The following is a 26,228-nucleotide window of genomic DNA, read 5'->3' as shown; positions in this document are numbered from 1 at the left end:
AAAGTTATCTCCCTTCACAGAACTCTCTATTGATTGAAAGAAAGCAAAAAGTAAACAACAATGTGAAGTCTGAATCATGTCTTGTGATTTTTCCAAATCAGGGACAGTAGATTGTTCTGACGATCAGTTTCAAGTGTCTTCACTATCATCAAAGAATCAGACAATCATTTTGACCAAATCTGGTCTTATTTCTGGCCCAATTACTTCCAATTTTTCTGTCTGTAACCATCATTTCAACTTTCTTATAAATCAAATTGACTTCGTAGTAACAAAAAACGTGTGCCATACCAGATATTCTTTCGAATCATAGTAAAGAGAAATATTTGGTGGATGGTTTGGGGTGAAGGCAGACCGAAACATATCTTTAGAGAAGGTCCTCGAAGTACACACAAAAACAGGAGTCATTGTTCCAGTTGGCACCCGTAAGTATGAAAACAACCAACAAAATAAGTCAGTGTTCTACATATAAATATACATCTACACTGTACCGGAACAACTGTATAATATTAAAGGCAACAGATGCAGCCCCAGTAACACTCAAGTACCCTGATTAATTAAGTGTGTAACTTGTGTTCATTGTGTACATGTATACCATGTGCATTTCGCTGATATTTTTGCCATGAGAAAGTTATGTTAGCCCTGTGTCAAGAAACTTGGTATTATAAACTGGGAAATTTTTGTGTCATCTTTATTCCATGATTCGTCAGCTAGATTTTTGTTTGCACAGTTTTATTCCAAATGATAAAAATAGATTTTTGCACAGTTAAGTATTTGCAGTAGAAATACTGACGTGAAAATCACAAAAATTTAATTGATTTGCAGTATGCAGCAATAACAGCATGTTACCAGGAAGTGTTGGTATGAGAACTAATTTTCCTTTGAACTTAGAATTTGCTAAAAAAAAGTCCTTATAAAAGCCGGTTCGTGTGACTTCTCAGACAGAAATGGGGAGACATAACATTTGGAAGACGAAAATAATCAATTTAAAATTAGTTTTCAGAGCAATTTTAGCTTAACTTGTACAAATGAAAACTTTGATGGCTAGAAACACGACAAATCTTTCAAAATATGTATTTTTTTTTCATTTTATTTGTACAATTGTATATTTCAACTCTGTTCTAGAAATTGACATATATACACTGTATTTTAGGCAATTGATACACAACAGAAAAGGCAGTATGGAGTTAGAGTGCTTTGCCCTATTCATGATGCAGATGCTGAGAAAGTTACATTGAAAAGCATACCAGCCATATCTAGCCTTCACAACTTTGATTTCCTAGAGAACGGGTTACAAGTCTGGAGAGCTTATAATATTGGACAAGGTATACAGTCTATTTCTGTCATAGTGATTCTAATATCTGCTATTTTGTGGATTTTATAAACATGGAATTTAGCCATTTTTAGCTCACCTTACCTTTGGTCATGTTTCCTAAGGTTTATCAGGTGAGCGGTTCAGACTGATATGAGCTTATTTTTAGATTACTTGTCCAATTTTTATTTCAAGCGGACTGCCATTTTTATTATTTTTTTAATTATTTCGATTTCAACAAAATTTATTACATTTAGGAAACATGGTATATGGTATGGAATGGTTCTGATGAAAATTTGATAGAGTGGGAATGGCTGTCATTTCTGTGCTATTTCTCGAGACTAGCACAAAAGGACAAAAAGATGGATGAATCAGACTTTAGAGCAGCCTTATTAGACACTGTTCCAAGTTAAAAAGTGAAGTCATGAAGGAATGTTCAATTTGAGCTATTACAAGAACTCTTTTGGATTTTTATACCCCAACTCCATAGGTATTCTGTTTTACCCTCATGTGTGTGTCTGTCCATGCATCTGAAATAAAAAAAAAGTTCTGTTGCACTTTTCTCAGCAACTACTTTTCACAGCCTCTTGAAACTTGGTATGCTTCATCTATAGGTGTTCCCATATGGTGGGATAGGTTTTCAGGTCTGCTGCACTTCAGGTTTTTGCCGACTTAGTGAATTGTTAAGCTTTTGCAGTAAAATTGGGTAAATTTTTGTCGCACTCTTCTCAGCAAGTATAAATTACAGCCAATAGAAACTTAGTATGTAGCATCTAGAGAGGGGGTGTCATGAGTGAGCTGTCACGCACAGATTTCTTGTCTCATTTAAATATTGCCCTTACCTGTTCCTGACCTATAGGAATTATTTTGGTGCCAACCATAGTCTTAAATCAGATCTTAGATATTTTTCAGGATGTTTTATTCTATTATACTGTAGGAAATCATTTTTTTTTGCAGACTCAGACTCACTAACTTTCTGTTTACTGAGAACTTAGGAGCAAGCAACATATGTCTTCCATGGAAGACTCCATGTACATGTAGTTTATGGAGTAGTGCTCATTGGAACTTTTGAAATATACAAGTAATAATAAATCATCATATTATGTATTGGTATGCTGCAAAAATAAATCAATGCATATTGTTGTTTGCATTAATGGGAAATTGTATGTTTTTATTATGAGAAAAACTTGGAATTTCTTTGGTGTATGTATCCATCTGCATTAGTCTTGATTGTTTTATCTCAAGAATACAATTTCAAAACACCAATCTGTCCATGGATAAAAAACAAATCTGAAATTTGACAAAGATGTTATCACAGGCTGGAAAAACAATGGTTCCAACTTGGTACAGGCATTTCAAACAAAAGTACAAGACGATCAAAATTGTATCGATAGACAAATTGGAAAGTCCAGTGTCAATAACGAAATCCATAAAACAGACATACACAACACAAACCACATGAAGTACATGTAACAAAATTATAACACACAAAAACTAAAAATATAAATTAAACTACCAAAAACTTGGAGTATGTAACACAAGAAAAGAAAAGCTACAAGAAACAATTATTAATCATGCTTTTAGAAGCAACAGAATATCTTTGGACCAAAAATTTGTATATGAAAGAATTAAGTAGGATGCCTTTTTAGACATATTTCCCAATACTCTGAAGATATATTTTGTACCTATGTTTTTTTGCATTCATTGAAATCAGAGTAATTGTTAATTGCTCTAGCGTAGGAAATCAATTGGGGCAATATAAACATGATATGCAAGAGGTGATGTGATATTGCTTCACAGGTAAGAAAAAAAATTATAATTTTGAACTAGGGGGAACTATTTTAGCATACTAAACATATGTCTCTTTTTCATGTTAGTATGAGTACTTGACCTTGAGGTCAAAGATCAAGGTCATCAAATTTGGTATGTGACACATTGCTTTCATGTGTTTTACCTCCATACTAAATACCAGAACCCTAGGTCAGAAGCCAAAAAAAGTTCTAGTCTGGACAAGAAATATACTACATGTATGTAAAATCCATTACCAAATATGGTATGCAACACGTCACATTTATATATATTACCCACAAGCCAAATTTCAAAAGCCTAGGTCAAAATGTAAAAAAGTTCTATCCTGGACTTGAAAATGGTCTTGTAAAATCAAATATTTGACCTTGAGTTCAAAGGTCAAGATCAAAGGTCATCTATTATAATATACGACACATCACCTTCATATATTCTACCCACATGCCAAATATCAAAATCCTAGGTAAAAGGTAAAAAACTTATAGTCTGGACAAGAAATTGGCTTTGTGAAATCAAATATTTGACCTTGAGATCAAAGGTAAAGGTTGAAGGTCACCAAATTTGATACTTGAAAAATCGGCTTCATGTTATCTACCTTCAAAACAAATATCAAAGATCTATGTCCAATACCAAAATGTTCTGATCTGGGCACGATTTTTGAAAATATTGCTGAAACTGCATTCTTTGATAATTAAGAATCTTTATGTTTCAGTCATGCTGGAATATCCCATTGATTTTTTGTGCTAATTCATTAGATAAAAGTATGCTCGTTCCATTACAACTAATGTTTTCTTACAAATCATCGGGTATCAGGCTGAAAAAGTCATTTTTAATCATCAATTTTAGCCAAATTCAAAATTTTGGTTTACTGCCAAAATCTCGATTTTAATTGCATAGCAGTACTTCATCAACAACAACAAAATCATTGAAAATATGTTTAATATAACCTAAAAATATGACAGTTTTTAAGGGAAAAAGCATTCAATGGTAAATATTAACTGAAATAGTAGGTATTTCCTGCAAAAAATGAGTAAAAATGACATTTTGTGCCCTTTTTATTGGATGCACAACCTGAAATAAAGATGTGGCCTTTACCATGGCAACATCAATCATGAATTTTTTTTTTTACCAGATAGTTGTATGACACTATAGGATAACTATCTACAAAAAGTTTTGAGACATTCAGGGAGGTAGTGTGGCCAGCTAGTACTGTAATTGTTTGATAATTATAGAGAATTAATATTAAATATATGGTGAATGGACTCCATTTAATAAATAAAGTATAAGTAGCCTATTCTAAAACAATAGACAGATTGTTATAATCAGTGACCAAAAATCTATAAATAGCTTTTAAAATTTGGAAACTTGCCAATTTTTAAAAAAATTTCTTATTTTAGCCACATTTTAACCTCTTCCAATTGCTGAAGTAATGTCATGAATATCACTGAACAAAATTTGGTATTAATTTATCAAAGGATTAAATAAGAACATTTTGTAGTCCGAATAGACCAACAGACACACAGAAGGATGAACAGACAGGTCAATTCCTTTTTTATAGGTTCACCCCAAAATGTGTAACCCATAGCGGTACCGAATTCCCCATACCCAATTCACTATATCATTGACTTTTCTATTATATTAGGAATTTTATACTGAATTTTAGGATTTATGATATTTTCAAACTCCGTTGATTTTATGTTCTCAAAAGCCCCGAAATGTGTAACCAGAAGTTACCGTACCAAACTAATTATTGACTATTTCTTACTTTCCAGTCTGAATTTCTCATTTTTTTGAAAACATTCAAAGGTTAAGACTTCACTTTAAGACTTTGGATAACATTTTGAAAGATTTGATATTGTTTTAAAAAACAGCTGTCAGAGTTTGAATTCCATACTGTACTTTTGCACAAATCCCTGTAACCAGCAAATAATGGATACCATTTTATCCAGGATGGAAAAGGAAGTCTCATAAATAGAATCTAATGCAATTTTAATGTATCACCCTTGAATATTTCGATTATATTGTGGTATTCTAATGTGAAATATATAATAAAATCATACAAATAACAAATATACTGGACTTTGATTTTGGATACAGAAATTTAGGTTACTCATTCCAATACTTTTGAAAACTGAAAATAGAATAAAAATGAAATTTTTGAAAAACATTTTAAAAATCTTTGATTATATCTTAGCTTTCATGTCATTTTGTAAATGTGTACAAATTATCAATTGGAAATATCAGTTAATGAAGAAATCAGCAAAATAGTATTTGGGTACGGGGAAAAGTTGGTACGGGGAAAAGTTGGTATGTGTATACCTTTTGGTATGTACCTTTTATATAACCCCAAATGTGTGTTTGCAGTAAGCAAAAACAAAAATCCTGGAACAAACAAGTCATTATAGCCACCACCAAATGAACTCAGTCATCTTAGAGTGCAAACCTTGACAGAATAAGTGAATAAAAAAACATAAGAATTTATTTAGGAGTGATTAATCTTATCCAATATTTCACAGTTCAAGTAGCCAGAAAACAGTGACAAAACTGTACTGCTGGGTTGGTCTGTTGGTAGTGCCTTAGCCTCAATTACGGCCAGATCAATCAAAGAATTATAAAAAATTAATATTTGCAGCTTCTCCACAAAACATATGGTATTAAGGGGTAAAAGGCAATGAGTTGTTGGATCAGAGTCAGAACAATGTGTCTGAGCAAGATGATAAGTGTTCTTGCAGACTGCTATCTTCTGAGCTTGCAAGCTAAGCATATCTGTATAGCTGAATGCAGGGTTCACTGATCACTCATTTTAAGATGTTTTTCAAATGAATATGTGTATACATTTGCCACTGGACATTATGCAACCAATCTCTTAACTCAAAACATTGTCCATCAGAACCTCTCCTGTTACCTATACTATACACAGACAAATATCAATGGCTGTATTCTGCCTATGGATCACATTGGTGGGAAGGGTTGGGGGGTCTTCACTGATAACTTAAATTAAAATTGACTCAGTCAGTGTTCTAGTTGAAACTATAAATTATTTAATGCTTGTTCACAGATCAGTTTATAGAAGAAATCAACAACCTTGCAAAAAGTCATAGAAAAGAAGCAGTAGAAAAACTTATAGATGAAATTGCAGAAGATGATGGAATGATAGGAAAGTTTGTATGTGCATTATCTGAAGCAGGTGAGATTTGTACAAAATAAATTACTGACCGGAAAGTGTACAGGTCAGAAGGAGGAGTTGCTTTAATGATTGTTAAGTAGTATAAATATTCAACTAAGCAAATACTGTGTTTTGTTTTAAGTTTATAGTAATTTAGGTTGTATATTGTATGCCATTCTAATGGCTAACATCTTGTTTACACAATAAAATATAAATATACCACTATGCTATTAGATTGAGATAATTGCATTGAGTTATACCAGGTCATGAAAAGATGTTTGAACATATAATGAGATGAATATGTATTTTCTAAGGTTACAAGAGATTTACAAATGCCATAGAAGGCCAGTACCCTGACAGGGGTGAGTCATTCTCCCAGGAATACTTTGGATTTCTGATTAACATTCTGAAGGGAGACCTCATAGATAGGTTATCGTCTATAGATGTATGTGGCTTCTTGTTTGCTTATGGTGCTATTAATGATACAGACATGCAAGCCATTCGTTCAGAACGAGAAAGCAGAGGTAATACGGCTGCATCACAGGAATTGTTTATACGACTGCCAAAAAGAAACGAGAACTGGCCAATTATATTTATAGAGGCACTTAAAAGCACTGAAGGACAAGAATTTTTAAAATTTAAAATGGACCCTTCAGCAACTTCAAGTAAGTAATGCATCTTAGGTTTTACAAAAAATCGGTATTGAAAAATTGAAAACCCTTAAAACACTTTGGCTAATTCCTTGTATTGCACATACTTGGTGTTCTTGGTAATGGGATTGGCTTCCTATTTCTATTTATTTGGTGATGAGTTTTTCTTGTAGAGTACAACTATTTTTATTTCTGAATCTTCTTATGTATTTGTTTTTAATGCTCATTAGGAGTGGATATACTCTTAAAAACATATGTACAACATAACTGAATTTACAATTTTATTTCAGATGGGTATTTTCCTATTTTTTGTCTGTTAGATAGTTTAGGTAAAAATACATTTTCAGTTATACATGTATTATAATATAAGATTAAGATTATAAATGTAATGCACTGTGTTGGCTTTTTTGTGTCCAATAGTTGTATAAACCTGGTAATATGTTCATAATGTAATAATTATTTTTAGAAAACTTACTTTTGCAGATGAGTTGGAAGATAAAGGAATTATTGTTTCACCTTTAATCCAAGAATCAGACACTACTGGTAAGTTAAAACTAATACGGAACCTTCTCAACTCTTAGTTTGAATTACTTTTCACACTTACACAATAACAAATGTCATTGAACAATTAATCCAATTAAGGACATGTAAAAAAGTAGCTAGTGAAATATGTATTTAAATCTTCATCTTTATATATGAAAAGTATTTTTTGGAAAAGATAAATATTCATTATTTAAAATATGTTTGCGAAAGTTTTTTTTACATTGAGCTTGCAATGAAACCTTTATGTTTCTTAATGCTTGTTTACCAATAGTGCTAAAGAAATATTTGTTACGCATATAACATACATACACATTACAAACTCAAAATTTGAATAGTATACAATTATAACCATCACCATTTCTGTTTCGCTTATGACAAGAGTCTCAGAAGGTGAGACTATTTGTATTACTTTTCCATGTTAAGATTTTATGTTAAGTTTTCTGAATAGGTCAGTTTGATACTAACCATTGGTGCTAGGTCAATCTTATCTGGTATGCAGTTGTATTAGCATAAAATAATTACAATACTGTATCTCCTGCCACCACAGCCATGGTCTATTAACTTTCTTGTTGTTCAGTTTTCTGATTATGTCAGTTAATCATGAATCACTTGTGCTAGACCAATGGTATTAAATGTATAGTTGCATTGGCATCACTAAATTACAATTCAATATTTCTTTTATGCATATGCCCCTGCAGGTACTATCAAATATTGAATTACAGCAGCCATGTGAATTGGATAAGTATAGACATATCTCAGTGATAACTTTAAAATTTTATTTTTTTGAGATATGTGACTTTATTCATAAAAATGGTGATTTTCCTATCCAGTTATGGTTTCAGATTCATACTTCAGTAGCACAAGATGTATTTGGATAGATACATATTGTTGAGGTGTATTTATTGTGGTACAGTCTAATTGAACTGTGCACAGTTAGTTGATCATAAATGTATTTATTTGAGGCATATTATGTATAAGAGTATTGGGTGATAATGGTGTAACTTACTAACATCAGTTGAATGTTTTTTTTTTCAAGCAAGGTAAACAATTTTTCTTTGTTCTTATTTTTATTCTATTACTACATGACTGGATTCTTGCTAATTATTTTATGTAAAAGTTTCAAACCAAAGTGATGCCACAGACAATAGAGGAGAGGAGAATGGTGTATCATCTGACCTTTTGAGTTACAGGGAAGAGGCAGAGGTTTTGGATGAGGCTGATCCTAGCTCAGACTGTTTTGAAGAAATAGACACGAAAGAGGGTACAAATGATTTTCTTTTTTCGATACAGCTTTGTTGCCATGCTTTTCTTGTTATCAAATTTAATCACTTCTGTTATTCCTATTTTTTAGAATCCAAAATCCAATTGATGGGGAATCGAAGGCCCTGTCGTGGTTGTTTTGTAATCCAATTGGTGGGGAATCAAAGGCCCTGTCGTGGTCGTTCTGTAATCCAATTGATGGGGAGTTGAAGGTCCTGTCATGGTCGTTCTACTTAGAAATCGATGGTAAAGGAAAACTATTGACCAAACTTTACGATAAACGTGATGGCTTTTCATTCAGAATTGTCAACTTTCCTTTCATCTGTGGCAACATCCCTTCGGCTCCTGCATATGGAGTGTTCATATCACAACTCATACGTTATGCCAGAGCTTGCCGAAACTACGCAGACTTTTTGTATCGTGCTAGAACTCTAACAAATAGGCTTCTGGAGCAGGGTTATGTTGCTACAAGATTGAAGTCATCACTACAGAAGTTTTATGGTTGTTATCATGAACTCGTGGATCGTTATGGTGTATCCATCAGCACCATAGATCTGATTTATTCAACGGGTCATATTTTTCCTTCCCTCGTTTGTCTGTCCTGGACTTGACTTTTTATGAGCAACTCGGCGGGTGTTTCTAGAAAAGCAGAGGACGCTTACCCTACCGGTGCACCTGGTCCATGCTCCCAGTTTTTAGTGGAGGCCGAGTTGCTCATTTACTTTTGTTACTTTGTATGTATGATTTTAGTTACTTTATGTTCTTTGTTTTGTATGTCTGTTTTCCATGTCTGGTCTTTGTCCCTGGATTACATTCTTTTGATTACCGCTATAACCTTGGTTCCCTTGATTACTCTGTAATCCAATTGGTGGGGAATCAAAGGCCATGTCGTGGTCATTCTGTAATCATATTGCTGGGGAATCAAAGGCTATGTCGTGGTCGTTCTGTAATCCAATTGATTGGGAATCAAAGGCTATGTCGTGGTCATTCTGTAATCCACTTGATGGCAAATCGAAGACCCTGTTGTGGTCATTCTGTAATCCAATTGATGGGGAATCGAAGGCCCTGTGGTGGTCATTCTGTGTACCCCTCTTGATGTAGGTATCTAACAAATTAACATTTGTAGATGAACTCTTACTCTTTTCCTTTAAAGATAAGCTTTTGATAATTGGCATGAGAGTTTATATTAATACACTAAGATGTAGTGTTCCACACATAGAATGGTACTCACAGTAGCTGTTTTATTATTTTAGGTGCATGCAGAGAAGAGGATGGTGTTTCCTCTAACCAGATGGGTCACAGGGAGGAGGTAGAGGTTTTGGATGAGGCTGATCCTGACTCAGACTATGATGAAGAAAAGTACATGAAAGAAAGTACACATAACTTAATTTTCTATTTTTTTAAATTAAATCTGTGCTCAAATTTTCCCTAAAACATAGGTTAATGAATTGCAAGGAATTCAGACTATATTAAAAATAGGAGCATTTTTTATGACTTAGTGTTTTACTGTATTTAATTTACAATTTAGTTTCGCTTTATTGTAGTAAAGCTCAGTTGCTGATTTGTTAGATCACTAGACAAAAAAAATCCTTAAATCTGAGACTACTGATGCTATAACAAGTATCAAAGCTTTTTCTGAAAAAGATTTTCGAAGATGGAGTTGTAAGCTTTTTTCCTTAAAATCCTGATAGCCTTAAAGATGCATTAATTAGCTTAATACCAGAAATGGATTGTAAAGCCCTTCAATACTACAACTCAACCTTGTGAAGACAGAAATATAAGGTAGACTGAGAAAATAGCCATGGTGTAGTGATGCTTATATATATTGTAACAATAAGTATTAGTGTCTTACCCACCAAACAAAATATTGTATTTTGAAAGGACAGAAGTTGTTGAAAAAATGCTACATTGCCCAACTTTAATGTTGACAATGGGCCATTCAGAATGATTGTATATTCACAAGTGATAATGATTTTTAAGCTTCAGAAAAAGAGCAAAGCAAACCAAAGGAAATAAATCTGCGAGGATATCAGTATGAGTTGGCGGAGAAAGCAGTTAATGGTAAAAATACTGTGATATGTGCTGATACTGGATCTGGTAAAACATGGGTCGCTTTACATATTGTCAGGGAACATCGAAAAAAGCGAGGTACATATGTATGAAAGAGTAAAACTATATACCGGTATATGAAATGAATTTGAATGTAGATTTTTTTTTGTCTGTAAAGTGTCAGTTTACTTATTGTATTTTTATTACTTTCAAGGTTTGAAAAACTTTTATTTGAAAATTTCAAAAATCTACTTAAACATAAGTTTTAGTAATATGTATAGTAATTTTGAAAAACCTTACCTACATTTATTGTTACAACAGTTTGATTATAAATTTTCAGGGACTGGGAAAGCTAAAGTTGCTTTTATGGCTAGAACCAATCCACTTGTACAACAACAGTTTACTCTGTTTAAGAATTATTTAGGGAAAGAATCTGTGAGTATGATCAATGATGATTTGTTTTCATTGATTTTGTTGTCGAATTAATAAAAAGATTGATCCTAATCAAATAATCAAAATTTATGTCCCCAATTATATAGGAATTAAGGGTAGAAAAAGGCTAAAAACAAGCATTTTTCTTGTTTTCAAAAACAAAAGTATAAGTAAATCTGTATGAATTTCTGTGAAATTATACATAAAGTTCAATACCACAAAAGGAAGTTTAATTTTTAGTGTTTTAAACCTAACTGTTCTTGAATGAAATAGAAGCCACCAAGGGCATGAAGCATTTCATAAAACTTTTCTATAAAACTTTACTATGTAACTGCAAGGATTCATATAGTATTTGGGTTGAGATAACCCCGTGCACCCCCCATTCATCAATCAAAACATGATTTTCAGGTACCCTTACACCTCCCAATTATGAATCTTCTTGTCACAAAAAAATAAACGGAAGTATTTTTGTATTTTTTAACTACTTTTTATACCTTGTTGAGGCAAAAATCAATTTTTTAAGTTTTTTGATTCTACAAACTTCTTCTTTCTACAGAATAAATAAACTGACGTGTTTGTATCTTCATGTAGCCCAGTGTCTCAGCTTTACAATGAGACCAAGAAAGTTGCTGTAACACCTCTGGTTTTGCAGTAGATTAAAAATAACGTACCCCTACCCTGCTGAAAAATTGCTTTTATTGACATATTTTTCCATGTCTAAACCCCTAGAGTATTAATGCTTTAGTCAAAAATGGCTTATTTTGTATTTTCTGTTTTAGTATTATCACAATTTATACTTCTGGGGTTCTTTTGAAGAATTTTTGTGATTTTCATAGACAGAATTTATAAAAAAATGGAAAAAAAACACGTGCCTGAAATGAGCAGGTATGTTGAATACAGGGAATACATTGATAATTAAAACACTATAACCCAACTTGTTTTTTTACATCGATTATATGCTAAAAATTAACATTTGGGTTCCTGTTAACTTCTTTTTTTCATGGATAGGGGTGGCAATTTTTCACCTATTTGGACTTGAAAAGTTCAAATATTTATTACTTTGGCTTGTTAGAAAGCTAAGACACTATATAATTGTAGTTGAATATACAAAAGCTTGTTTGAAGTACGGTATTTGAAAAAAATTGCCAATTATAGGTGAAATTGAAGAAAATGTGAAATTCTGAAAAATTCCCCTTTTTATGAAAAACTCATTATTGTCACATTGAAACTGAAAAAAACACGCCTGAAATGAGAAGATGTGTTGAATACATCGATAATTAAAACAATAGTACCATACATGTCTATTGTACACAATTTATATGCCAAATATTAACATTTTAGTTCATGTTGAGACATTTTTTTCATGAGTGAGGGTGGCAATTTTCCACCTAACTTAATTTGGAAAAGTTCAAATATTTATTACTTGGGCTCATTTTGATGCTAAGACACTATATTAATGTACCGTATCACACAAAAGCTTATTTAAACTACGGTAGTAAAAAAAAAGACAATATCTGTTGATACAAATGAAAATTCTGAAATTCTGAAAATTCCCATTGTTTCCGATTTTATAGTAATTGTCACCCCAAAAGAAAATCTAAGTGCCTTAATTGATCAGATATATTTGGAACATCATTATCTTAATTATGAATGCCTAAAATATGAGTTCTACAATGTCAGTATGCTTTGAATGAGAATTCTGTTTGATACTGAGACCAGTTTTTTAGGGGTGGGGTAATATTTTTAACATTTTTTGAAAATCCTTTCTTGAAAATTAGTTTTTCGTGGTTCATTTATGTAGAACATTGAATTATCTATCGAATGATACCAAATTTGAGACGTTTTAGTGGAGCAATAATTCGTAGAGTCAAATTTTTGTTACTTTTGGCCAAAAAATTGAAAATCCCATTTTTTGCATTTTTTGATAAATTCTGATTGCAAAAATGCCAAAATTCATCAAAAGAACCCCAGAAGTATAAATTGTGATAATACTAAACAGAAAGTACCAAATAAGCAATTTTTTCCTGAAGCATTAAAACTCCAGGGGTTTTGACATGGAAAAATATGTCAATTTAAGCGATTTTTCAGTAGGATAGGGGTACTTTTTTTTATATAAGTACCTTAAAATCACCATGAAGTTGATGAGTGGAGGGGGGTGCACGGTGGACCCTCCTAGTCCATGGACTAATACCACTAAAGGCTAGATTCAATTTTATGTTCTTCAAATTATTGCGGCTGTTACACTTTTAAGTAAAGAGGTTAAAACACCTTTATCTTCAAATGATTCAAATTGGACAGTATGGAAATGTTGAAGTGCCACAGAAATGTTGAAAATGGTCAATTGATTTATTTCATTTAATTTTTTCAGGTTTACATAATAAACAAAGATGACCAATCTAAAGTTCCACTGAAGAAACTCCTTGAGCAGTTTGATGTGTTTTTCTTCACACCTCAGATATTGATCAACAACATAGAGAAAGGAGGAACACGAATCACAGACTTTTCCTTACTGATTCTGGATGAATGTCACCACACAAATAAGGGAGAACCTTACAATAATCTAATGAGGAAATACATCAAAACCAGACGCAATAAACTAGAAGTTGAATTACCCCAGGTAAGGTGAAAATCAAATTATTACATGTATCTTAACAAACCTGAGTTTATGATATGGTAGTATATGATTGATGTTGGGGTTTAACGTCCGAGCAGCGGTATTTCAGCTATTTTCAGGCGATGAACATGAAGTGGATGATAAAATGAACATGAAATGATGATGAAATGAAAAATGGGATGGGACACAAGGAAAATGAAGTAGACAAATTTTGATTACCACTAGAAATGGGGAGAGGTGGGTAGGGTCGGGCAATTTAGCCTCCTGTGGCGGAGCCAAATGGTTCTTACTCTGGAAGAATATTACAGTAGGGTTCTTTAACTTGCGAGGAACGTGGCATCTTTCCCAACACGGTGCACTACTATGGTTTGTTGTCAGGTTTTCTGTATTATAGCCTGATAACCCCAGCATGTAACATGCCAGGGGTACCCCATTTGGCCACCTGGGCACACAACCCAGTTGCTCTGTGGGCAGAGCGCCCTAGCCCCGGCTGGGGTTCTGAGCACTATTTACCTTTTATGACAAGCTTAGCGCTGCTGCAGGCCTATTCATTTAACACCCAGACCTGCATGGGGTTATGGTAGTATAAAAATTACCTGAGCCTGTGGTATGGTAGTATATGAATTACCTGAGTCTGTGGTATGGTAGTATAAAAATTACCTGAGCCGATGGTACTGTAGTATAAAAATTACCTGAGCCTATGATACGGTAGTATAAAAAATTACCTGACCCTATGGTATGGTAGTAAAAGAATGGGTGTATTTTCCTTACAGATAGTTGGTATGACTGCCTCAGTGGGTGTTGGACAAGCAACAACTGAAGATGGAGCAGTAAGTCACATGATCAAAATCTTCAGCAACTTAGACCTGGATGAAATCTCCACAGTAGAAAAACCAGAGAACAAAAAAGAAATGAAGAAATTTGTACCAATTCCTTCTGAAGGTAAAATAAACCTTCATAAATTCAATAAAAACTGATGTAAACATATTCTAATTCTGATGTCATATGATATTTTGACCCCTGCAAAATATTGACCCCGGGGTTAAAATATCATATGATATCTTAACCCCAGGGGTTAATATATCATGTGAAATATTTTAACATATCCCCCTAATAATATTTTGACCCCCTACAGGGGGTTAATTTATCACAGAAGGGGAGGTTAATATATGGCAGAAATAGGTTAAAATATAACGGGGGGTCAAGATATCACAGCAGGGGGGTTAAAATATCGCATCAGGGGGTTTCATTTATTGCAGGAGAGGGGTTAAAATATTGCAGCAGGGGGTTTAAAATATCATAACAGGGGGTTAATTTATTGCAGGAGGGGGTTAAAATATCATAACAGGGGGGTTAAAATATCGCATGGGGGGTAATTTATCGCAGAAAGGGGTTAAAGTATTGCCGTAGGGGGTATAAAATATCATAATGTTATGGTATTTTGAACCCCCTGCAGTGATATTTATCTCCCTACTGCGATATTTGAACCCGCTGATATGATATTTGAACTCTCCTGTTATGATATTTTTACCCCCTGCTGCGATATTTTAACCCCCTGATATGATATTTTAATCTCCTTGTTACATTTTACCCCCCTACTGCGATATTTAAACCCCCTGTTGTGATATATTAACCCATTTGTTTTATTGAACTTGCAGTGTGGGGGGGTTAAAATATTGTGGGGGTTAACATGTCATACAGGGGGAGGTCAAATTATCATAAAGTGGGTCAAAATTTCGCTTTGATATTTTAACCCCGGGGTCAATATTTCGTGGGTGTCAAAATATCGTATGACACTGGGTGTACTTTCTTTCAAAATTGTTATTTTTACTGCTAGACATTTTTATTGTAGGCTTCAATAAAAGTATATTACTTTTCTTATGATTCCCTTAAAATAGTTGTTTTTCCCTACAATACCATGTATGTTTCATAAATGTCTACTGGGGTAAAGCTGATGACCCTAACACTCGTCCTTTGGTTTTTTTTCATAAAGCATAAAATTATTAGCATAGACTAGACCTTGAATGATATGATGTTAGTATATCCTTTGGTATTTCTCAAGCATCCATATGTGCATCACCTGTTACAGTCATCCTGTTCATCAGTCTCTTGTTTTATTAGCTAGGGTCATCCCACGTTTCACGTTATGGTCATGTCATTGATATTTTAACCTTTACGTTTCTCATGGACGACACACCTATATTACCAAGCATTGAATAATTACCAACTATTTATCAATATATTATTTTTTTATTTATGTATTATTTTAAATGAAGAACTTTATGGTAGAAAATATTCTTGCCTGAATTCCACAATCTTGAGTTAAAGATAATGGCTGTTCCCATCAACAGCTTTACTCAACAGATGTCAGCAGTTACTAAGTCAGTGACATATTTTATTATTGACATTGGCATCAACTCCGCTAAAATAAAAAGAGAAATTATGATTTACACCATACAATCAAAAAAGGTTCAGGTAGTAGCTATATATAGTTTAATTGAAATTTAGAAAAGTGTGTATGATTTACTTTGTTTTCCTTCAGAACATGTGAAGATGAAGACAGACTATGAGGATCAGTGTCATAAAATCATTGAAGAACAAGTACAAAGAATAGGAGAAAAATATGAAATAATAATGAAAGGTATGTTGCATAGTAAACATAGCTTTACCTGTACTAATGACAGGAATTTGTATTGGTATCAGGGTTCAGTGATAAATATCACCATATTGATTCTCCCTCTGTAAGTAGTGGTTTATGAAGATGGTTTAATTTGAGATTTTGAATATGCAAGTTTTAGCACAGTGGACCACATTTGATTTAATTACCTTATGGTATTGGCAATAGGTCAATAAATGTGACAAGTCCTTAATGTTGTTGATTTTAGATATTTTTGACTGATGAATTATATATGATTTTTGTATATTGGAACTGGATATGGGAGTATCTGGTTTAAAGGAGTGTTTTAGCAAAAAAATATGAAGACTCATTTAGACTTACAAAAATAGTCTGTTTAGATTTAGGAATCTGGTTTATTCAGGTACCAGTTTGACCAGATTTTACTGTATAAAATAGTCAGGTCAAGTTCAATTTTTGGGTTTTTGATCCTTTAGGATCAAAATACCTTATGTCACGAGTCCACCACTGGAACTTCCTGACTATTTCTGAACTACACAAACATATAGTCCAAATTTAATTCCTTTTAGTATCATTCAATACCTCTTTCATAACCAGTAAATATGGTTTCTTGCTTTTATTCAACTCAATAATATTCTATTATTTCTGCAAAAAAAATTACGATCTATTCTTTAAATTAACTGAAGATTTGAGGGACTCCTTTTTTGCCTTGAAAAATATTTAGTAATAAATTTGCATTTAGGAAATTTAGTTCTTGCAATAATATTTCAAGAAGCATGAAATGTATTAAGCATGTTCCATTTAACACACTTATCAGTCAAATTCTCCATCCTTTCATTAGTATTTTACCATTAATAGGAAGTGAAGAGCAGTGATTTTAACCACATAAAATTGGTGGGAAAATTCAAATTTGTTGAAGTTGGATGGGTAGTATGGATTGACATTCAGTTTATACATATTAGGAAAAAAACAGTATTAATAATATGTTAAATGCAAATGTATGATCACAGTTTTATTTTACATCATATAATCTATGAAATTTTGTTCATACAACAAATTTTACAAGAATATAAAATCTCAAGTGCTATTAGCACTTTGATTAGTATAATACTACATGTATTTGTATTTTTTATCTGACACATGAAGTGATGACGTATTATGTGATACCCTCTGAAAAGTTTCATATCTAGTCAATCCATCTGTCTGTCAGCTGACTTCAGCAGATGATAACTTGAGAGTGGATCAATGAATTCTTTTGAAACTTTGCAGTTCTTAAAATAAAGGTTAAGTTCATGTAGTTTTCACATTTATTGAATAATTTGCCATTATGTGGTGGGGTATCACTTTATGTTCCATTAATGCCATATTTTTTTTATTTCTGGATGATAACTTAAGTAAAAGGGAATGAATCTTTTTGAATTGTACCACAAAATGAAGGTTGAGATTGATTTTGGAAGTTGCAACTGGAACTATTAGGAATTAGGGACCAAAAAGGGGCCACTTTGATTCAGGTCAAATTCTAATCTAGGAGTCAAATGTCTACTTGAAATCAAATTTTAAATCTGTATCAAGTTTGAACGATGTGTCCATACTTCCCACTCCTTTTCAGGGTCGACCTCAGTGGACGTACCAAGCTGTGCCCTGCAAAGCATTTAATTCTGTATTACTGTGCAAAACATTGTCTTTTGTTTTGACTTAAAATATTGATAGTTACATCATATGTTGTAGCCAAGCCTGTACCCAACACTCGCTACAATCTGCCTGGTGGAAATTACCTGTCTAAGACATATTTAGGGTCCATCATTAAACTGAAGAACCAACTGATGTGTGATACTACATTAACCAATGGTAGAGATATGATCAGCTGCCTCACTCATCTTAGTGTAAGTTTTATTAAAAGGATGTTACAAATTCTTAAACCTTTGTTTTATTATTCCTCCATCAGCATTAGATTTTAACCTGGCTTATACTCCATAGAATGTTTTTGGTCAGGATTGGAATAGATTTTTGTTAAATCTCCCAAACAAGAAGTGTATATAGGTAACTTAAGCTTCTTGTTATGAGACTGAATTGACTGATGGGTTTTTAAAAGGGTTTCAATTGGAAGATATGCGTCAACAATTTCATGTATATATGCAGACTAATTAGCTTTCTTATCTTATCCAAGTCATCGTTTCCTTTATTAGGTTCTAACTTCCCAATAAGGAAATTTAAATCATTCATAAATCACTATGATAATTTCCGTTGAAAGGCATCATAACCTGTAAGTAAAGAAATGGATACATGGGACAGTCAAACACACTAAGACAAGTACTCCATTTTCTAACTGGTACCCTGCTTACATTGTGCAAACATCTGCTCAATATTCAAATGCTTCTGTGAGATTTTTCATTCTATATTAATTGACACAGTACATGAGTACTTTCGTTTAAATGTCAAATGATAGAGTACATTACTTTTTGAGCTGTTTAGATTTATACTGCACATGCACCATTTGAAGATGAATTGGAAATTTGACGGAAGTTTGTGTTTTTTTTTTTAGCTTTTATAAATAGTAAATACTTTACATTCCTTTTAAATGATTTCTTTTATCTTTAAATGCAATAAATTCTAGGATAATTGAGATATCAGATGGTCTTCTAACTCTGTGTGAATAGAGCAAGAGTGTTGATGTAATAGTAATACATTTATATATCATGTTGTAGATACTTCATGAAGCATTAGATATCAATTACCTTATGAATATGGAACATGTGGTTGAGTTTTTGAGAAAAAAATATGAAGAGGAAAAACAGCAAGAAGAAAGGCTTATTTCTGTAGAGAGAACACTTTTAAAGCGTGGACAAGGTAGTATATACAACACATTTGTAGTTAACATTTGGATCTCAACCCTGATTTTACCCCCAGTCCCTCTGAAAGTTGTAATCTTTAATGTACAAAAAATACCAAATAAACTGAAAAATAGTTAAACTCTAAAGTTTATCATTTTGTAGCTTAAAGCAAGAACCTTCTGATGTTGTCTATAAGAAAATGTTGTAACACTTGAGGGGTATTTCAGGAAAAAAAATGTTGTGCACAATATTCTATACCTCAGACTTGTATTTATTGGGGTTAAGGACCTGAAACAAGCATTTTTCTTATGTTCAGACCATAACTTGAGTAAAAATGAATGAATCTAGTACTAATTTTCTGCAAGGTGCCAAAACACGGAAGGAAAACTGGGATTGATTTTTCAAGTAGTGACTTGAGCTAAATTAAAATAAGGGAGTACAAAGGAGCTAGAAATGAGTATTTGTATAATGATTTGAGTAAAAGTGAATGAATCGCTTTGAAATTGTAACACAATTGCTTTACCCCAAAAGGAAGTTTTGGATTGATTTTGGAGCTTTCAACTTTAACCTTTAAGCCTAAAGGGCCAAAATTCTGGTCAAATTCTTATCAAATCATAATCAAAAGATAAAGCTGTTTCATTTAAATGGTGTGTCCATACTTGCCCAAACTGTTCAGGGTTTAATCTCTGTGGTCATATTAAGATGCACCCTGCAAAGTATTTTGTTAGTTCATTGAATTCTAGGAGGTGGTATTGCACTGTAAGGTAGTAAACTTGTTTGATATTTTCAGAGCTATTACTGTATACATGCATCATTTAGGTAATATATAGTCTTCTTTATGTTAAACTTATGGTGAAGTATGAACTTTGAGCCTATGGAAAGTGGTTTGTGGCCTTAATTCAGGTTTAACACTTTGGTAATTTGTATTTGCTTGGATTCTCAGTCTTCATATAAGCAAGTCTTGACATAGAAGGATAAAAATAAACATTGATTTTTCTTTTCTTTTTAAGATTTGATCAATAGACTTCAAACTCAACCAGATATAGTCCCTAATCCAAATCTAAGAATGATAGAGGAAAAGCTTCAGGAACTATTTACTGAAGCTGGTGAAAATTCTCTGGGAATGATATTTGTTCAAACAAGAGCCACTGCAAAATCCTTGGCTGAATATCTAAACCAGAAACTAGAGGGCATTGATATCCCTGTCAAACCATTTATTGGATCTAAAGCAGCTGACTCTGGTGATGGTAAGTTGTAATTATTCTTCATTATTTATGATGAGTTCAAGTTGTTGCCTATTCTTTTTAGTTTGCTAAGGCCTATGATCCATTTCACCAAAAGTCATATGAATAAAGTTATGACATCACAATGCTATTTTTATGATGTCATAACTTACACTCCTTGAGACACAAGCATGATGCCTGCTTAACACTCACTAAGAACACGATAAACAAATGTTTCTATTATGGTTTAAATGAACGCTCCTATAGTGTATTAAACTGCAATGAAAGAATGCTCCCAGCAAGCAGTTAAGTTCATGATAGATGAATACTCACAGCATGCATTTAAACGCATGCTAGACAAATGCTCATAGGGTGTGTTTAAACATACAATAGACAAATGATGAAAAATAATAATATCAACAAAAAATGAAAGAAAAAACAGAAAATAAAACTAATGAAAATACAAAAAAAATAATGATAGCAAAAAAATATTAAAAAAAAAAAACAGTTGAATAAAGGAAATATTAAATGTTTAAAATAAACATACACTAATATCATGCATTAAAACGAACATTTGTATCGTGTTTAAAAGAATGCTTGTATCGTGCGCTTTAATGAATGTTCCTAGCGTGCGTTTACACAAACACTTCTATCATACATTTATTGTGTATTTAAACAAAGCAAAAGAGAGTGTAAACACACAATAAAAGATGCACGAGCCCTAAAATGGGAAATATGAATGTTTCATGGAGTGTATGATCACTTTTATAATTGGGGCTTAATTTATGAAGTGGTTCACTGGACCATTGGTCTGATCTTTTTTAGTCTGTTGTCATATTCTTTACAAACATCAATAATTATTCAAAACATGATTATTATACAAACTATTTTTTTTATTCTATTATGACATGCTTTAAAGCTCTTTAGACCACAGCTGTGGTAAAAAGTGATAAACACATGACCAACATTTTGTGCAACTCATCGGCAGCTTCTATTATAATATAAAGAAACAAGTCCTATTAGAATTGAAATAAATCACAGAAGCTCCATGTTATCATTGTTTTACCACTGGCCATTTATGTCATTATTTAACCCATCACTATCGTCCAGGTAAAACAATGCAACATAAATGGCCAGCCTGTGTTTAAAATATGATAGAGTAGAGTTTCTGTGATTTATTTCCTAATTGATCTTTGGAATAAATAGATGACACAACTATTCCAAGATGATAGGATATAGTACCATCCTATGATAATCATATAATGGTGACACAGGCATGTTATCCCTTTTGTTTAAAAATCAATGTTCAAAATGCTATAATGACCTCAATGACCTTACTTAAAAAAGTTGTAATGTTGGGTCAAAGATTTTATGAAAAACCCTTGCAAGGACAAATTCCCAATTTTACAATGTTCTCTTTTATGGAATGGAATTTGATAAAAAGGAAATCAGTAACTCTTTATCGCATATCATATACAAAACATTGACTTTGTCATTTGTCTATCAAGGGGGCATCTTTTCATCTGCAACTCCTGAAATTGTTTAATTTTTTTCACACATTCATCACATAATGCCATTGTGCACCTATTTTGTTTTCCCTCTAACTGACATTATGGAGTTTATATTTGGGGAGGGTGTTTGGGTACATTGATCACAGTTTTTCTAGTTGCATGTTTAAGATTCAGTCATCTCCTTGCATGAGCATCACATAACTTAAAATATACTTCAGTCTGAGTATATTCTTAACTTCCAAGGTAACTCCAGTCAAAGCTTTTAAATTGATGACATCACAAACAATAAAGAATTTTCCCAGATTTAAATGATTTTTCAAGTTTTGTGGCACAGGGGCCTGGTCTATTTAATGTAAAGTATTGTACTTGTTGTAACATGCTGTGTGAAGATTTTTTATCCTTCAGAATCAAAGTACCTTATGTCACCAGTTCATGTCAGGAACTTCCCTACTGTTTCTGACCACTACACCTAATATATAGTCCATATATAACATTCATTATCTCTTTCAAAATCAGTAAATATGTTTCAGGCAATTATTCAGCTTGATAATATTCTATTTGCTGCAGATAAGATTAAGTGCTAGTCTACAGTCAAATTAAATTTTGACAGGTTTGAAAAATTATGAAAAAAGTTAATTGAAAGAAAATTTCTAAATGTGTTTAAAGTTGGATAACATTTAACTATAGATCTGCTGATCATATCCATACTGTTAACCACCACACTTTAAAAGAGACTCTCACAAAAACAATGAAAAATTTAGTCCTAATTTTTGTTGTAGGTTTTGGTTAAAAGTACTTTATTTTCTGTGTAAATATGAAATAAAGCATTCTTACATGAAAAATCTCCCACATGAGACAGTGTAAAATGGGAAGAATCTTCCAAAGGTTAACAGTTATGGATATCTGTGAAATCAGTATTATAGATTATCATTAAATTTATAAACATTTAAGATAAAAAGAAACAGTTCTAAATTATATGGGAAATGTAAAGTTATGCTTTACTTTTCATCATGTTATCTTTGAAATTGACTGTGAATGCATCTATTTTCACAAAAAAATAAAAGCTTCCAGTGCTCACAGCACTTTGATTCCTGGTCTTACAAATGGACAATATTGTAACTATTGCAAAGAGGTTACCTATAGAAGAAAATTCAATTTTACAGGTTTGTCAGAGACTGAAAAGAAGGAACTTTTAGAGGAGTTTAGAAGCCATAAAATCAAGTTACTGGTAGCAACCTCTGTAGGCAGTGAGGGTATTGATGTACCAGAGTGTAATATTGTGATGAAATACAACTACTCTGGCAATGAGATCAATATCATTCAAATGAGAGGCAAGTACAATAAATTTCTGAAGATGGTTTTTAATAATAGTGTTACTGTGTATCTGTACCTTCTAGTTAAATGTCATTCATGGTATATTCAATACAATATTTGGCAAGAAATATTACAAATTACTGTTTCATTTGAAGGAATTCTATCTACTACAAATCAATTAGAATATGAACTGATATGATAGATGCAAACAAAGCTGGTAATGATTAGATAAACTGTAGTGGTTTATGGTTATAGATAACTGTATGGTTAATGTTTATAGATAAACTGTAGTGGTTAATGGTTATAGATAAATTGTAGTGTTTAATGGTTATACATAAACTGTAGTGGTTAATGGTTATAGATAAACTATAGTGGTTAGTGTTTATAGATGAACTATAGTGGTTAGTGGGTCAATGGTTATAGATAAACTATGATGGTTAGTGATTATAGATAAACTATAGTGGTTAGTGGTTATAGATAAAAGTTGGTAACATGTACTTAGATTTTGATTTGATTTTAAATTTGATTTCACTTAACTTTTACTTAGGAATCCATCAAGACAAAACAGTATTATTATTAACTGAAGTACACATGAGTTCTTAAAGTTTATGTGTTCTACAGGTAGGACGAGAAAAGCTGGAGGCCAGGCCATTTACATCAGTGATCACAATGTTCTGAGAAGAGACTTAATGAGTATTGAAAAAGCTGCTTTAATGCACAATGCCTTGAACCAATTGAAAAAAAGAGGACCAGAGGAGATACGCAAACTGATTGTAGCGGAACAAACAAATAGTCTTAAAGAACTTGAAGAACAAGAAAGGAAGAACAGGACTTTACAAGATAATAAACGGAAGGGTTCATTTAAACTGGTATGTGCTAGGTGTAATGAAACAGAAATAAATGGTAGCTCTATCAGATTGTTCAAACAGAACCACCATGTAGTGGCAGATAGGACATTTCTGGACAAAGTTGAGAAAAAGGACATTGAGGAGACAAAAGTTAATCAGATGATTAAAAAATCAGAGATTTTCTGTAAAAAATGTCCACAGCGACTTGGGAAAATATTTCTTATCCATGGCCTTGAAGTTCCATTACTTAAGATAGAAGCATTTCTTTGTAAAGAAGGAGACAAACTTAGAAAATATAAGAACTGGAAGTTTGTTCCATTTAAGATTGATGACATAAGTCACAAAGACTTGGAGGAGATATTCCCCAAACAGAATGTATCAGAGGTAGCTTAAGACAGTAAAGTACTATTGATTTCTTTTGATACATGCTTTTGTAGTTATTTTTGAAGTTGTTGTGTTTATTCAATGATCCATAGTGCAATTAAAAAAAGTACAAAAAAGGGAAAAAAATAAAGGATACAATACCTATACTGTACCCCTGAAAAGAATTAAATAATAATAATAAAAAAAAAAAACCAATTGTACTTATTTTTGATGCACAAGTTGCTTTCTATTTAACTGAATTTGTAAAATTTTTCTTGGTATTTAAAATTGTAAGATTAGGTTTAGTGACACGGAAATTTATTAAGAATAAATTAAGAAGTAAAAAGTCTGTTATGCTTTTGTAGATGGGTTCATTGAAGGTGTACAGACTCTAGCAGGTGTTTATATTTATTTCATGCCAATACAGATAATTTTCTCTTGACATTCACTAAAATAACAGCACACAATTATAAATACCATAAAAGTGAATGAAAACTAGAAAAACTTGGAGTAATGCCCAATAACTTGATATATATCTCGACCCATTTGAGAACATTTTTGACATCCTATTTTGATTTGTATGAAAATTTAAAATAGGAGATGCACAATAGGAACATGTAATGAAGATTCTGTAAAAAATTAATTAAATTCCATTGAAGTGTGTAGGAGGAGTAACATACAAGAGATGGGTACCCCTCTCTGAAATGAAAGGAAAAATATTACTGTACACCACCACTCAAAGTTGGGGTATAAATATCATAGTAATGCAACTGTGTACTCCATGTGATTTTAAAAAGAAATACACAATTATTAAGAAATAAAGTAACCTCTCACAGACTACTTATATCAAATGTTTGATATCTTAATATCCAAATTACATTAAATGAATTAAAATTCAAGTGAACTTTGTCTGATACTTTTAGTGTACTTCCAGTTATAAAGAAAGAATCGAATCATATTCAAATGTTTGAGAAGTAAGACAAAATACCTTAGAATGACTTAAAGAAATGCAAATATATAATACGAATAACCAAGTATAGCATGGACAGTGACATACTGTACGCTTGGAAAAATGACCTGTTAAAAGTAATCATTCAGACTGTCGCTTGCGAAAAAATAAACATAACTTATTAGTCAATCAAGATATCAATCTTTAAAATGGACATTTTCTGAAATTTAATTTCAAATTTTAGATACAAAGTACTAACCTGAAAAACAAACCATACTGATGGTGTTCTGAAATACAAACCGTACTGATGGCGTTCTGAAATAAATATTTTATGTATCAATTATAATTATCAACAAAGAAGGATAAGCCGTGAACATATATTTTGAAATCCATACGTTGCCAATGGAATAAAAGTAGGGAAAAAAGTTTTATGTATTGGTAAGTTTTATGTTTTATTAAATCACTCAGGAATATATAATCTAGGGTAAAATCTTACTTGGCAAAAGGTCTAATGAAGTGTCAGGTTCTGAGTTTATTTGTTGAAATTGGTATAATAAATATTATCATTGGATGGCAGTTTTATTCAAATGTAAACATTGGACAGCAGTCCTTTCCATACATGAGTTTATTGCTCATTTCCAGTGTTCATTTTTGGTAATTAGGATTCTGGTAAAGGATATACATTGGTATATTGTAAATATAAGTGTACAGTAATTAATTTATTG

At 32.3% G+C, this 26,228-nt stretch overlaps 1 protein-coding gene across 1 annotated transcript; it reads left to right on the top strand.

The window, feature by feature from the left end:
- Positions 1–839: 839 nt before the first annotated feature.
- LOC148622977 (ATP-dependent RNA helicase DHX58-like) lies at positions 840–26,074 on the top strand. Its single transcript, XM_088574154.1, has 17 exons — positions 840–854; positions 1,151–1,322; positions 6,174–6,302; positions 6,596–6,946; positions 7,415–7,474; positions 8,592–8,735; positions 9,988–10,107; positions 10,715–10,882; positions 11,124–11,218; positions 13,584–13,832; positions 14,603–14,771; positions 16,372–16,470; positions 18,193–18,347; positions 19,170–19,311; positions 20,306–20,542; positions 23,193–23,360; positions 23,965–26,074. Exons 1-17 carry the CDS (start codon positions 840–842, stop codon positions 24,582–24,584), a joined length of 3,093 nt encoding a protein of 1,030 aa, XP_088430280.1. The 3' UTR covers positions 24,585–26,074.
- The last annotated feature ends 154 nt before the right edge of the window (positions 26,075–26,228 follow it).

The sequence above is a fragment of the Perna viridis genome, chromosome 3 (assembly GCF_037379345.1).
Source record: "Perna viridis isolate PV_CMFRI_1.1 ecotype Kerala chromosome 3, ASM3737934v1, whole genome shotgun sequence".
Taxonomy (NCBI): domain Eukaryota; kingdom Metazoa; phylum Mollusca; class Bivalvia; order Mytilida; family Mytilidae; genus Perna; species Perna viridis.
The sequence above is the reverse complement of the archived record's forward strand: the minus strand, read 5'-3'. Positions and strand labels throughout refer to the sequence as shown.